This window comes from Geotrypetes seraphini, chromosome 6 (genome assembly GCF_902459505.1).
Source record: "Geotrypetes seraphini chromosome 6, aGeoSer1.1, whole genome shotgun sequence".
Classification (NCBI taxonomy): Eukaryota; Metazoa; Chordata; class Amphibia; order Gymnophiona; family Dermophiidae; genus Geotrypetes; species Geotrypetes seraphini.
Window position 1 is genome coordinate 198,222,862 of NC_047089.1, and position 15,545 is coordinate 198,238,406.

The 15,545-nt window shown below is 42.0% G+C and overlaps 1 protein-coding gene across 5 annotated transcripts in view; it reads right to left on the reverse strand.

Moving 5' to 3' along the window:
- The window catches only part of ENTPD4 (ectonucleoside triphosphate diphosphohydrolase 4), a 53,203-nt gene that overhangs the window by 14,975 nt on the left and 22,683 nt on the right, over positions 1-15,545 (reverse strand). For 4 of the 5 annotated variants that reach the window (XM_033949612.1, XM_033949613.1, XM_033949614.1 and 1 more), the window contains exons 4-7: positions 11,791-11,941; positions 11,492-11,595; positions 5,852-5,911; positions 12-166 (exon numbers count right to left, since the gene is read on the reverse strand). In XM_033949612.1, coding sequence (XP_033805503.1) covers positions 12-166; positions 5,852-5,911; positions 11,492-11,595; positions 11,791-11,941 — 470 coding nt within the window. The remainder of the gene's footprint in view (positions 1-11; positions 167-5,851; positions 5,912-11,491; positions 11,596-11,790; positions 11,942-15,545) is intronic. The other variant, XM_033949616.1, reaches the window with a different exon arrangement.

Below are 15,545 nucleotides of genomic sequence, written 5' to 3' on the forward strand. Positions count from 1 at the left end.
CAGATAATAACCTGTTGTGAGGAGGCAAAGCTTACAGTTTTAGGGACTTCATATGCTATCTGAGTCGAGACGCCACCCATGTCTAGGATTCCCGCTGTCCGCTTTCGGAGTACAACTTCTTTATTTTCACTGCCAGGAATATTCATTTCCACTACTGCGTCATCATCTGGAAAACAATCATGATTTTTTTTGTTGTTAAAAATAGAGAACATGTACATATAAGCATTAAAATGGCAATGACATTTAATGTGAGCAAATGCAAAGTGATGCATGTGAAAAAGAAGAACCCGAACTATGGCTATGTGATGCAGGGTTCCACACTGGATATGTGTCATCGCCGAGGATAGAGAATGACACGGGTAAAAAATTTGTCTCCGTCCCCGCGACCACCGTCCCTGTCACCGCCCTGTCCCCACGACCACTGTCCCTGCCCTGTCCCCGCTGCCCCATCCCCGCGACTACTATCCCCGTAGCATCCATACAAGCCTCAGTACTACAATATTTAGCTTATTTCTTCCTTATAAATCAAAGTTCTGGCTGCTGAACTAGAGAAAGAGATGTTGAGCTAGTAGGACTTTGTTTATAAATTTTTATAAACATAACTAATATATTACTTTATCCTAAAGCAAAAAAAAAAAAAAAAAATTTTTCTACCTTTTGTTGTCTGGTTTCTGCTTTCCTCATCTTCTCATTCAATTCCTTTCATCCACTGTCTGTCTTCCCTCTACGTCTTCCATTTGCTCTGTTACTATGCCTCTCCTTTCACCCCTCCCCCAATTGGTCTGGCACCCATCTTCTTCCCTCCGCTCCCCCCATAGTCTGGCATCTCTGTTCTCCATTTCCCTTCCAGCATCTTCTCTCCACTCTCTGTTCCCCATTTCTGTTCAGTGTGTTCTCCCCACTCTGTCTTCCCCATTTTTCTTCAGCATCTTCTCCCCCATTTCCCTTCAGTGTCTTCTCCCCACTCTGTCTTCTCCATTTCCCTTCAGTGTTTTCTCCTCACTATCTGTTCCCCATTTCCTTTCAACGTCTGTTCCTCTTCACCCACTTCAGCGTCTGTTCCTTTCCTCCACCACCCTTTCCTCTTCTCCACCTCACTGCCCTTTGGCACCCCTCGTGCGGCCCCTTCCCTCCTTCCTTCCTACCCGAATCTATCTATCTCCCTCCCTCTCCTTTACCTTCGCGGCACATTTTAAGATTGAGTAACTTGTTCAAAGCCCGAGCAGTAATGTGCATTTGTGGGCGGAAGCATCTCATCTGACGCAATCAGAAGTTGCATCAGAGGAGAAGCTTCCGCCTACAGACTCACGCGACTGAATGCAGGCTCTGATGGCTTTGAACAAGTTACTCAATCTTAAAACACGCCATGATGGTAAGGGGGAGGGAGGTAGATAGATTCGGGAAGAGAGGGAGGTGACCTTGCGTGTTCCCTCTCTTAACTGCAGGGACAAGGCCATTCACCGCTCCACGGGGCGGTGGATGGCCTTGTCCCTGTACCCACCGTGAGCACTTCCCCCCCACCGTTTCGGTGGATAACAGCCATCGTGTCACTCTCTAGTCGATGATACGTTGAAACCCTCAGCTCAATGTGAAGTGGTGGCTAAGAAAGCAAAAAAAAGTTACGAATTATCAGGAAAGGAATGGAAAACAAAGATGAAAATGTTATAAAGCCCTTGTATTGCTTTATGTTACAGCTGCACCTTAAATACTGTTTGCAATTCTAATCGCCGTATCTCAAAAAAGATATAACGTAATTTGAAAAGGTAGAGAAGGGCAATAAAAATTATAAAAGGGACACTTTCCCTATGAGGAAAGGCTAAAGCGGCTAGGGCTCATCAGCTTGGAGAAGAGATGGGGCTCAAGGGTGATACGATAGAAGTCTATAAAATACTGAGTGGAGTGAAAAGGGTAGATGTGAATGGCTTGTTTACTCTTTCCAAAAATACTAGGACTAGGGGATATGCAATGAAGCTACTAAGTTGTAGACTTAAAATAAACTGGAGAAAATATTTCTTCACACAACGTGTAATTAAACTCTGGAATTCTTTGCTAGAGAATTTGGTGAAATCAGTTAACTTAGCAGGGTTAAAAAAAAAAAAGGTTTGGTTAATTTCCTTTTTTTTTTTGTAATTCTTTATTTAAAAGTTGCATAGATACAAATGAAACACACAAAATACAGCCATACTTGCAGCATGAAAACATCAACAGCCCTATAAACTCACTAAATCGATAGCAATCTCCTACCCTACCCCTGTAATCCCCTAGAAACCTCCTCCCAAGTGAAACCTCCCTCCCCCCCCAAGATGGCAGAAAGATTAACCCCATCCACCAAAACCTCCCTCTCCATACCCAGAAAAACAAAGAACAGTCAAAAAGAAACCAGACCAATCCCATACTCAACCCCCCTTGGACCCTCCTCCAGGCCCAGTATAGGCCTACCTGCCACCTCAAGGAACCTTCCCCAAATATCCACAAATTGCTGCCATCGTCGGGACAATAAGGCAGACAGTCGATATCGTTCACAAACCCACCCCAATTTATGTGCACCGTAGAATCCTTCCAATAAAAAGATAGCACCAACTGGGCCGCTGTAAAAACCAACCAGGCCAGTTTGTCCTGGGTGTCCTCCACCCCCCCTGGAATCACCCCCAAAAGTGCGGTTTCTGCCCTAATGACCACCTGGCACTGAAGGAGCTGACCCACATAATAAGAACATAAGAACTGCCATCTCCGGATCAGACCTTCGGTCCATCAAGTCCGGCGATCCGCACATGCGGAGGCCCAACCAGGTGTACACCTGGCGTAATTTTAGTCACCCATATCCCTCTATGCCAGTAATCCGGGGACACTCTCACCACATATGATATAAGGTGCCCTTCTGACCACAGCCCCTCCAACATGTAGCGGGGCAGGCACTATTCATTTTGTGTAGCAACACTGCCGTGATGTATCACCACACTAAAAATTTAATGGCATTTTCCACTAATTGCGGCGCCACCACTACATGATGAATTCGCAATACAATCTGCTCCCATTCAGTCCTTGAGTAAGTAATCTCCAAGTCCCCCTCCCAAGCCACCAAGTAAGATGTTTTCCTAGCTATGTCAGCATGTAGTAATTGATATAGGGTCGAGATACAACCCCTACGCATGGGCGTCCTCAACAGTGAGTCTGAACCTCAGGAAAAGTTTTAATGACGACCCCTCTAAGAACTGGCCAAAGCACTGGTGGCCCTGCCTAGCCCATCTCTTGAAAACCCCACCCTCCTGTCCCGGTTGAAAATTTGGAACAAACAAAATAGGAAGAAAGTGTATCCCCCTAGTCTTGCCCACCAACTTCCCAAAAGCCCACTTCCCAAAAGCCCCTTAAGAGTGGATTGGGAACCTCTCCCAATGCCTTCTCACCCAAAGCCATCCACGGTAAGTACCGTAACATAATTTCCTAAAAAAGAAGTCCATAGGCTATTATTGAAATGGACTGGGGAAGTGTACTGCTTATTCCTAGGATAAGCAACATAAAATCTGTTTTACTATTTGGGATCTAGCTAGGTACTTGGGTTGGCCACTGTTAGAAACGGGATACTGGGCTTGATAGACCTTCGGTCTATCCCAATATGGTAATTTTTATGTTCTAAGCACACTTTTATAAAAAGTGGAACAGATCCAGACAGATGAGGAACAACTGTCCTCTCTAGTCTAGTGATCTACCATTATCCATTTTGAGGATAACTTTATTATAACTTAGTGTAGTGATTCCCAAACCTGGTCCTGGAAGTACCCCAGCCAGTCAGGATTTCAGGAATATTCATGAGAGAAATGTGAATGCAGTGGTGTGCATACCTTTACCTGCACAGGCACTAATAAATTTCAAAATGAAAGCATGTCCATGGAATATGAATGCTTCTATTAGGTTCTATGCAAGCATAGATTTGCAGGCTCCCACTATGAACCCACATTTACTCCCTCCCCCCTACAATCACATTCATTCTTTTTCTGCTCCATCGTCTTGGACCTTTGTTTATGGCTTTCCCTTTAGCCTTTCACCTCTGAAGAAACAGCATATGTCTAGTTCTGGGTACTGAGACAACAATATGTTATAAGTAAGTGTGAGGACTTTGCAAACATATGCTTCAAATTAAGTGGCTTAATGGGTACAGCAGTGGGCCAAGGACTAGGAAATTAGAAGTCATTTTTGTATTCCATTGCCTCTGGTACAAACCAAATGAGTGGACTGCCTTACAGAATGAGATTTATAGATGACATGTCAAAAGTATAAATCTAGAAAGATTTAAGTGTGAAAAACCACTTCAGAAATGGAAGAACCAACATTAAATGATATTTAGCTTTCTTTGGTATCTCAGTTTTGAAAAGGATTTGCACTGGTAACTAAATAGTTAGAAAGATAAATTCCACAAGCTGAAAACATGCCTCCACTTAGTATATGGATTTCTCCAACTCAGGTTTTCAAAGGGAAGCTCTATTTAAGACATTGTTCTCACCATAGGAAAAGGTGAACATGCACAAACACATGCAGGCACACTTATTTGTTTACTTATTCATTGCCTCCCCCGCTCGCCCCCACCCCTGGCTCTGTCGATCATGGCAGTTAATGCCAATTCTTTTTCTCAGCTTGCAACAGCACCTTCATACTTTCCCTCATCTTCTGCCTCTTCTCAGCACTGCCCTTGTAGAACTCTGTCCCCCTCCCTCAGAGTTTTCTCTAATTTTTGCTGGCCCATATGTGCAACTTTTCAGCCTCGATGTGATGCATGCAGTTAGTCTATATTCACAATAAAGAAAGCCAGCAAAACTTGTGTGTGCACAGTTGCTAAGCATGTGTGCTCTGACCCATGTGAAAGTAAGAAAAATACCTCAAACCAATCAGTTTTCCGTGCTGCAATATTCAATACAACATTTGCTGAGGCAGCCCTTCTACTTTGTGTTTAATAAATTTTCCTTTGAGCTGACTTATCAGTATGCCACCGCCAGCCATAGATGTTAGAATTGGCTGCGTGTATCATTCATGGCATGTATTCATCATCCAATCTGCTTCTTTTATATTCAAAGTGTGTAAAAATATATAATTGTAAAAGTTATTTTTATAAATATCATTTTTTGGAAATTTTTTTTGCTATTTCTTTGTTTGCTATTTTTCATTCACTAAAACGCAATCTCTTCTATCAACTTTAGTCATAGGAATTGGAGTCGGGATGGTACGCGATGAGGGGGCTGATCTTGAAAAAGCCTAATGGCGAAACATGTCAGCCAGTGCCTTTCCGGCATCAAGAAGATTAAGGCATTGATGGCACAAGCCAGAGATATGGCTTTAAGCTATTTTGCTTTTCTCATATGAAATTACTAAAGTTGATGGAAGAGATTGCATTTTAGTGAATGAGAAATAGAAATAAAAGAAATAAAAATTCAAAAAAACGATATTTATAAAAATAACTTTAAAAAATTATATATTTTTACACACTTTGAATATAAAAGAAGCAGATTGGATGATGAATACATGCAGCCAATTATAACATCTATGGCTGGCAGTGGCATACTAATAAGTCTGCTCAAAGGAATTAAAATTTATTAAACACACAGTAGAAGGGCTACCTCAGCAAATGTTGTATTGAATATTGCAGCACGGACCCGGATTGGACACCATGAGAATGAGCTACTGGGCTTGATGGACCATTGGTCTGACCCAGTAAGGCTATTCTTATGTTCTAATTTCATTTAGTCTATATGAAAAAGTGGTGCCCTAGGTTATCCTTGAATATAAACCCAGCCTAGCAAATAACCCACAGGGTGTGCTAATATAAAACTTCAGAAGGTAGAGTTAATGGACTTTTACTTACCATCCTCAACATGGTCAAATCGACCAAGAACAAAATTGATGCCAATCCATGCATACACCCCTAAAATAAACAAAAGGCAAGAATAGGAGTCCAATGGAGATTCTTTTTAAAAGTACATCACTTTTCTATTCGTCAATCCTAAACATTATTTTATGTTACTGAAATAACACTGTGATCCAGAATTAACAAAAAACAAACAAACCCAAAAAATACAGAATCTCTCATTTACTCCTTCAGACAATCCACCTGGGAGTAACATTCAAGTAAAACTGAACATTTCAAATACATTCTGTCCAGGGTGTGAGCACAAGGAAACACAAAGAAACCTCATCCTCATATCATTTGGCACTTATCACGCTGCCTGTCAAGAACAGAATTTCAAGTTTATATTTTAATGCCACTCAGGTTTGGATTGTTCCAAGCAGATCCTCAATTCTGCATTTACATGCATGTGCATACTTGGACAGGAACAAAATCTCTTTCTCTTCTCCCCCACAATGTCTGCTGTTCCCTTCCTTCCCCCTCTCCTAACCCACCTTCCCAGAAGGCATGCAGAGGCAGATTAAGATACTCCTTTTGGCTATGGAGCAAAGAATTCCCTAGAAAAAATTCCCTAGCAAAAAGGGCCTGCCAAAATAGTGACAGCTGTCTTCTCACTCTTCCTCCCAGACTGTCACCTCACGTATGTATAGGCTTGAGTTATTCCCAAATGACAGCAAATTCTTGAAGTGGATCATTAAAAAAATGGGATATGACACTGAAACATCCCCTTGTGCTGCTGGATATGTGGGATACAATCAATAATACTGCACTCTTTTACAAAAAACTTTTCTTAAGCATTCATTCATATGAAACTTCTACCAGAGCTCGTTCCTCATTAGAAATCAGCCACCTGAATGCTAACTTGATCCTCAGATGCACCACTCCACGTTAAAACTATTTAATTACGTTAAGCTTGATGTGGAAAATCTTCCCTGGATCAATTTCTAATTTAATTTTCATATTTGTAATTTTATCTTATAATAATTTTTAAATACTTTAATAAATAAATAAATTATTTCTTAAGACTTAGCTTTAATTTTGTGGTCACTGTTAGGGAGTGTCTTCACCAACCTGTTTCACGATGAGCGCTTTTTCAAGGCTGGGTCCCTAGTAGTGAAACGCCATCATTCTCGACCACAATTTTAAGTAGATGAAGATTTGTCCCTGTGTCACTCTCTATAAATCTGGCACATAAGTGGGTGAGGGCTGGTTTGTGAATTGGTAGAACATTCCAGAAGGCATAAGAACAAAAGAATTGCCACTGCTGGGTCAGACCAGTGGTCCATCGTGCCCAGCAGTCCGCTCACGCGGCAGCCCTCCGGTCAAAAGTCAGTGCCCTGAGACTAGCCCTACCTGTGTGCGTTCCGGTTCAGCAGGAACTTGTCTAACTTTGTCTTGAATCCCTGGAGGGTGTTTTCTCCTATGACAGACTCTGGAAGAGCGTTCCAGTTTTCTACCACTCTCTGGGTGAAGAAGAACTTCCTTACGTTCGTACAGAATCTATTCCCTTTCAATTTTAGAGAGTTCCCTCTTGTTCTCCCTATCTTGGAGAGGGTGAATAACCTGTCTTTATCTACTAAGTCTATTCCCTTCAGTACCTTGAATGTTTCGATTATGTCCCCTCTCAATCTCCTCTGTTTGAGGGAGAAGAGGCCGAGTTTCTCTAATCTTTCGCTGTACGGCAACTCCTCCAGCCCCTTAACCATTTTAGTCGCTCTTCTCTGGACCCTTTCGAGTAATGTATGACAACCATTGCTGGACGCAGTACTCCAGGTCAGGGCGTACCATGGCCCGGTACAGCAGTATGACAACCCTCTTCGACCTGTTCGTGATCCCCCTTCTTTATCATTCCCAGCATTCGGTTTGCCCTTTTTGCCGCCGCTGCACATTGCGCGGATGGGCTTTATCGACTTGTCGATCAGAACTCCCAAGTCTCTTTCCTGGGAAGTCTCTCCAAGTACCGCCCCGGACATCCTGTATTCGTGCATGAGATTTTTGTTACCGACATGCATCACTTTACACTTATCCACGTTGAACCTCATCTGCCATGTCGATGCCCATTCCTCGAGCCTGATTAAATCATGTTGCAGATCTTCGCAATCCCCCTGTGTCTTCACTACTCTGAATAACTTCGTATCAATCTGCAAATTTAATCACCTCACTCATCGTACCTATGTCCAGATCGTTTATAAAGATGTTGAAGAGCACGGGTCCAAGCACCGAGCCCTGCGGCACCCCACTAGTGACGTTCTTCCAGTCCGAGTATTGTCCATTTACCCCCACTCTCTGTTTCCTATGCTCCAGCCAGTTTTTAATCCACGTGCGTATTTCACCCTTGATTCCATGGCTCGCAGTTTTCCAAAGTAGTCGTTCATGCGGAACCTTGCCGAATGCCTTCTGAAAATCCAGATATACAACTTCGACCGGGTCACCCTTGTCTATCTGCCTGTTTATTCCCTCGAAGAAGTGCAGAAAGTTCCTCAAACAAGATCTGCCTTTGCTGAAACTGTGCTGGCTGGTTCTCATCAGCCCGTGTCCATCAAGGTGATCAATGATGTGGTCCTTTATCAGTGACTCTACCATCTTTCCCGGTACCGAGGTCAGACTCACAATTCTGTAGTTTCCCGGGTCTCCCCTCGAACCTTTTTTGAAGATCGGTGTAACATTCACCACCTTCCAGTCCTCCGGAATTTTTCCCGATTTGATCGACATATTTTCTATTAGATGAAGCAGTTCAGCTATAGACCCTTTCAGTTCCTTAATGACCCTCGGATGGATATCATCCGGTCCTGGGGATTTATCGCTCTTAAGCCTATCAATCTGCCTGCATACCTCTTCTAGACTGACCGTTAACCCTGTCAGTTTCCCTTCTTCGCTTCCAGCATATAGCCTGATGGGTTCCGGTATGCTGTCTATATCCTCTTCGGTAAATACAGACGCAAAAAATGTGTTCAGTTTGTCAGCGATTGCTTTGTCTTCTTTTAGCGCTCCCTTTATTCCTTTGTCATCCAGCGGTCCCATCGCTTCCTTCGCAGGTCGTTTCCCCTTAATATATCGAAAGAACGGCTTGAAGTTTTTTGCCTCCTTGGCTATTTTCTCATCGTAGTCTCTTTTGGCCCCTTTTACTGCCTTATGGCACCTGCGTTGATGTTGTTTGTGCTTTTTCCAGTTTTCGTCCGTTTTTGATTGTAAGCTACAGTAAGCCATGCCGGTTCTTTGTTCTTTTTCCTCTTGGATCTCTTGTTGATACGTGGTATATATAGATTTTGCACCTATCCTGTTCAGATTTTCAAGAGAGAAAGGTTTGGTAATATGTTTTCTATACTTTGTTGCTATATTTGATCTTATATTATAGGCCTAGGACTACGGAACAACAATATAGAGGGATATATTATAAAGTTCTGGCTTTTAAAATGATGTGGCTCAATAGTGTCATATTTATCAGTGGTTCATGTAACACCAAAGCAACATGAGACAAAAGAAAATTTTTCCTGTGAATTACTTATTTGGATTTAGTTCACACTTTTACCCCAAGGGTGGCTCACAGTACATTCAGATATACTATGTCCTGCTCCAGTTTGTACATAAAGCAATGGAGAGAATTAACATCCACAAAGTCACAAGGGGTAACAGCAGGATCTGATCCCTGGCTTTCTCTGCTGCAGAGCCACTAGGCTACTTATCCACTTCAAATAAAATGTCAAAACAGCCTTATATCAAAATTTAGGTTTTTAAAGCAAAATTTCAAAAGCAGCCAAAAATCAAATGCTACCTGATAGCATTAAGATTTAATACTCTAACAAAAAATATATAGCTAATTAAAAAGAGGGTAAAGATTATTTTCAAAGTATGCTGCTTTTCTGGCTTCTGATCAGTGCACACTTTATTTTAGTGCAGTTATGGCACACCAGATCTTTTTTTTTTTCTTTATTTAATTTTTAATTAAGTACAGAATTGTGCCTAACTGGTAATATTCAGATATTAATACAGTGGAACCTTGGTTTACGAGCATAATTCGTTCCAGAAGCATGCTCGTAAACCAAATTGCTCGTATATCAAAGCAAGTTTCCCCATAGGAAGTAAGGGAAACTGCTTTGATTGGCTCCACCTCCTCCCTCCCCCTCCACGAGGCTACCGGCGCTGCTCCATTCTCCCCCCCCTTGAGGAATCCGACGCTGTTCCAAACCCCTCCCCGCGATCCAGCTTCCCCCCCCCTGCAAACCAGCATCCCCCCCCACTCACGTTGTCCCCCCTCCACCACGATCCTACTTTCCCCCCTCCCGAGCAGTAAATGACACCCTTTACCCGACTTGGCACCAGTGCCGGTGCCCGAAGATCCTCCCTCTTCTGGCGCGGCTGGGTGGTGCGTCGGAGATCCTCCTTCTTCTGGGCTGGGCTGGACTGGCTTTTAGCATTTGCGCATGCTCAAATCTCTCCGAGATTGAGAGCGAGACCAGAAGGCTTTGAGCATGCGCAAATGCTCAAAGCCAGTCCAGCCCAGACCAGAAGAAGGAGGATCTCCAACGCACCGCCCAGCCCAGGCCGCGCCAGAAGAGGGAGGATCTTCGGGCACCGGCACTGGTGCCAAGTCGGGTAAAGGGTGTCATTGGCTGCTCAGGGGGGGGGGAGTAGGATCGTGGTGGAGGGGGGGACAATGCGAGCGGGGGGGGGGGGCAGCGCTCGTACAGCGAGGCAAGCTCGGTTTATGAGGCACCAAATTTGCGAATGTTTTGCTCGTCTTGCAAAACACTCGCAAACTGGTGCACTCGTAAACCGAGGTACCACTGTACATCCAATATTCTATTGGGATAAACAAGATAGATCAAGAAGGTAATAATACAAATTAATAGATCCAATTTTCTATTGGGTAAAATAAAGTAAGTCAAAAAGCAATATTTAACTTAAACATAGTCCTCAATCAAGAAGAAGGAGGGAAACAAAAAAGGAAACTCTTCTTTGGAAGAACACATATTATCATTAATAAAAGGAAATTAAAGTGAAACCGATGGCACAACGATGGACTTCAGTTATTCCGGAAATCACTATGGTGCAAACGAAACTCCTTTCCCTTCTAAAAAGAAACATAATTGATCTGAGTCATAAAAAATATACCTATTATTTTGAAATACAACAAAGCATTTACAGGGAAATCTTAACTGAAAGGAGACACCCAATGAAACAACTTTGTCCCGAAATGTAAGAAATTCTTGATTGATAACAACCACTGAACAAGACTTATCAGCACTTCTGGAGTCATCAAAACTTGAATTGTCTGGTCGAGCTACATTAATAGTATCTTTAGTATTTCATCAGGATAAAGAAATGATTTTGAGATTGTACTATAGTTTGAAACAAGTTTCTTTTTTTGGGAGAAAGAATATATATATATACCCAGATGATTCAAAGTGGACTCAGTCAAGAAGGAAAGAATTTCTTACATATTGGCACTCCAGATGTTTAATTAACACGACAAAATGCGAGAATGCTCCTTACCGGGCCCTATTTCCTTATGCATTTTGTTTTTTTTAGATTAAGACAGCAGTAATGGCAGAGATCCATACAGTTGAAAGCTTAGCTGTTGATACAGACTCAACCTACCTTCTTGCTTCCCTGAAATAACCTCAGCATGAGAGTCCGAGAACAGAAAATCAAAGTGGACTGGAATATCTGTGCGTAGATCCTCTAGTATTGCTATCTGCTGGCTGCAAAAATGAACAAGTATTAAGCCACATATAGCAAACAGTTCAAGTCTTTCAAGGTAATACTGTCACCTACAAACCCAAATTTGGTTTATTGATTGCATGTTTCATCTTCTATATGATATTCAAAATGATTTATAAGGCACATAATACAAATACAAGTCCCAAAACCACGAACACACGCATATAAATAAATACCTTTCAGGCAAAATTCTCAGCCCTGCAGTGCAAAGAATATAAAGGGGAGTTTCTTTGTGTTTTTCACGGGGGATATGTCCTGCTGCAAACTTCAGCAGTGGAAATAAGTAGTCACTGGCTTTTTCCGAATTGGTTGCAAATTCTGAAATGCCTAGGAAAACAAAACATTGATGGTTACTGAGATTTTCTGGCACAAGTTGAGTTTCCTTTATGGGCATAGACTTGTACAATTATATGGAGTATGCCTTGAACACTATCCAAGTGTTTTCCCCTTCTCAATTGCAAAGGTCAGTCTCAGGGTCAAATTCCACAACATGTAACTAGCTGAACAAAACAAGCAGTAAGGCGTCTAGTTCTGCAGGCCAGGTAAACTGCAGAGTATACAGTACACCCTTCTATAACATAAAAAATAAAGAAGTATTAGTATGACATTAAACCTCAGAAAGACACATGATTAGAATATAATTGAAGATTTCCAGTTTTCTTCTGCCCTGCGAGCAGACTGGATGATATTACTTGGTAAGATAAGTAACACAGTCAATGACAGACAAAATAGTACATCCAGACTCCCTAGTTATATGTTTCTGTTTGTCACTGCCATTACAATCAGTAATGGCAGTGACAAACAGAATTAGTGCTTCCAAAAAAGCACTAATTCAGTCCCTTTACTGCTGCTTTCTGCTGAACCACTGCTCTGTGAGGGCTGTCAGCCTAGCATTGCTAGCAGTCAGCATTTTTGGTTGGCCTAACCAACGTCCGCAAAGGCCTATGGAACATTATATCAATCTGACTCTGGAATGTTGATGCAGATAGACCCTAAATGCTCCTGCACAGAATTCACATATATTAAGCATCCAGCCAGACTTGATTGTTTATCAAGAAGATAGGCTACTTGAATGGGACAAAGAAGCCAGAGACTAATCCCATCTACCATGCCTGCAAGTATCACATCTTCCTTATCAATTAAACTAACCATTGTTTCATACAGTTTACAAATTATAAACAGAAAGATACTGGGAAATACAATAGTTTCTATATTTAGAATAAGATTCCAAGCTATAAAAGCCTCCTCTCTGCAACACCCTTCTCTCTCTGGACCCCGAAGCTTGGAACATCACCCTCCCCACTCCCCTTTTTCTCTCTACTACTCTCTCTTTCTTTGTCCTCACAGCACCTAATCAGGAAGTCTTTGCTCTCTTATTCACAAGAACACAGAAGCAGTCTCTGAATCCACTCTGTATTTGTAAAGCTTATGTCTATTTCTGTCTGTCCATTTGTAACCCAGAAAAACTTATGTATCTTTCTAAAGATTGCCTTTCTGTAATATTAAGCCTATTTTTATATTATATTCTTTATGTAATCACTTCTGGCTGTGCTTGTCATTTGATTTTACTTCCTAAAGAATCTTCTGCGAGGGTATTGATCCCGGGACCTGGTGGATTGTAAGGCCGCCTCACATTACCCCTCCAAACCTTACATTTTGGGGGCTAAACCTTACAAGGACTATCCCAATGCTTTATTTATTCCCCTGCATTTCTCATTCCTCTTTGGGTCGGGACCCCAAATGGGTTCTCTTCACCTTCCTGAAGGAAGCCATTCCAGGTTTCCAACCCTTTTCTGTGAAAACAATTGTTTTAAAAACAAAACACTGTTTCTGAGTCAGCCTGCTTGGAGCTTCATATCATCACCTTTTGTTCTACAGCCTCCTTTCCTTATTTAACAAAAATTTTGAAATATATGTATCTCAACCACCCCCCCCAGCAGCTCTTGTGGGGGCAAAGTACGCACGTGTCTACACAAAAGGCATGAAGGGGGAATGGGCGTTAACTTGCAAGGAGCGGCAATTGCAACCTTACAAAGAAAGCTTGAGGTAGGGAGGATGACAGGTGGGAGAAGCCTGTATACAGTTACAGCTGTATCCAGGCTGTATAGTTACAGCTATAACTACCTTACTTGATGAGCCATTTTAGTATTTACATATCAAGTGTCATTTTTCTCTGGACCATTTAGAGCAGAGCTTACCAAACTGTGGGTCAACACCCCTAATGGAGCAGAAGAATTTGATTAAGGGTGAAGATTTTATGTTATTTTTTTTTATTTTGTGACGTTCATTTTATGTATGTTTTATTCTTGTAAACTGTTTAGTTTTTGACGGTATATAAATTTTTAAATAAATAAATAAAATCTGATCACAACCTACCTGGGTTCTTACAGATCAATACCTTCTAAGTAAGCTTAAACTGCCAAGCATGTTTGAACTGCTTAGATTCTTTATTCTGTATCTCAAAGGGGTCACCCAATTTTATTTGACTGCATTCATGGGGTCACAGGTACAAAATGATTGGGAAGCACTGAGCTAGAGCCTCTCTCTATCCTTTGAGGCACGACCTCCAGAACCCAATACAACTTGTACAGCAGAATTATCACCTAGTTGACTAATTTCAAAGTGAGTTTTTTGGCTCATTTCTGGAAAAACAGCACAACAGTAAATGGTTTGTTTTCCGATGAAAGCAAAAACCTAGTCAATTGTAGGCTCTCGGGAAAGTCCTCGCTCCTCATTAATCACCTCTTCTCTGTGTATTTCATGGCTGTTAAGAGAAAGGGGAAGGCGAAAGCAAGGTATTTCTCCCGGGTCGTGAGATAAATCGTACAGCCTAGCTGACATTTATATAGGATGAAGGGAGGTCACTGGAAATTAAGCTGGTGATGGTTTAGGTGTTCCGGTGGATCGTGCCGGGGAACAGATGGCACAGAAGCGCAGGAGGAGGCACCAGCAAAGCAAGGCGCCAGGAGAGCGGGGGCAAAGGGCCACAGAGGACAGAGTGAGCGGCGCCGAGTCTGCAGTCAGCAGGGCCACAGTCACGGAACCCCGAGAGCAGTGATGTAGGGCGGGACCAGTTGAGCGGAGGGCCTTGCCTGTCTTTGGCCGCCAGAATGGAGTTGTGTCAGTGGTGAACTATATGCTTGTGCCTGCAGCGAAATGTGGTGAAGGGGGAATGTTGCTCTCTAAAGTCAGCTTGTCGGGAGGACGGCGCATCTGAGTGAGCTTGGCAGCTGTGCTTCAGGAGAGAGGACGGCCTTGAGGTCAGCTGACATGAAGTTGGTGGGCTCTGCAATAGTCGGAGACATCACACAGCCAGAGATCCTTATATTGAACTATGCTGAACTGAATATTTTTTTTAGCTTTATTTAATTTTTATTATATTTCCTTTCCATTCCATTTTTTTCTTTTCTCTCAGTGATTTAATTCTCTGTAGCATGTTTTTGACTGCAGCATGTATATCTCTGCTCCTGAAACTTTGTGTATGTATCTTTGTAACCCGTTCTGGGCTCCTGGGGAAGACGGGCTATAAAATTGAACAAATAAATAAATTTTTTTTTTTTTTGCTGGTTATGTCTCTCGGCACTGCCTTATCTTTCTCCTGGTCAATGCACATCAGACTCTACCTCCTCTAACTTTGGCTTTCTGCACCACAAATGTACAACTACTTTTTTCACTTTTTTTTTTAATTATAATTTTGAATACTTACAATATCCAATAATTCAAAAGGAAAAAAAGGAAATCTCTCAAACAATACATAATCATTCATACATACAAAATTCCTTTTCAAGCCCACATTAAGGGGAAACTTGTTACATTTTAAACAAAACAAATTTTCAAGAAAAGATAAAGGACAATAGTTCTCAGTTCATCTCAACGAATTGGGATACTAATTTTTCTCCTCTATTTTCTCAACTAATGAAACAAATCATTT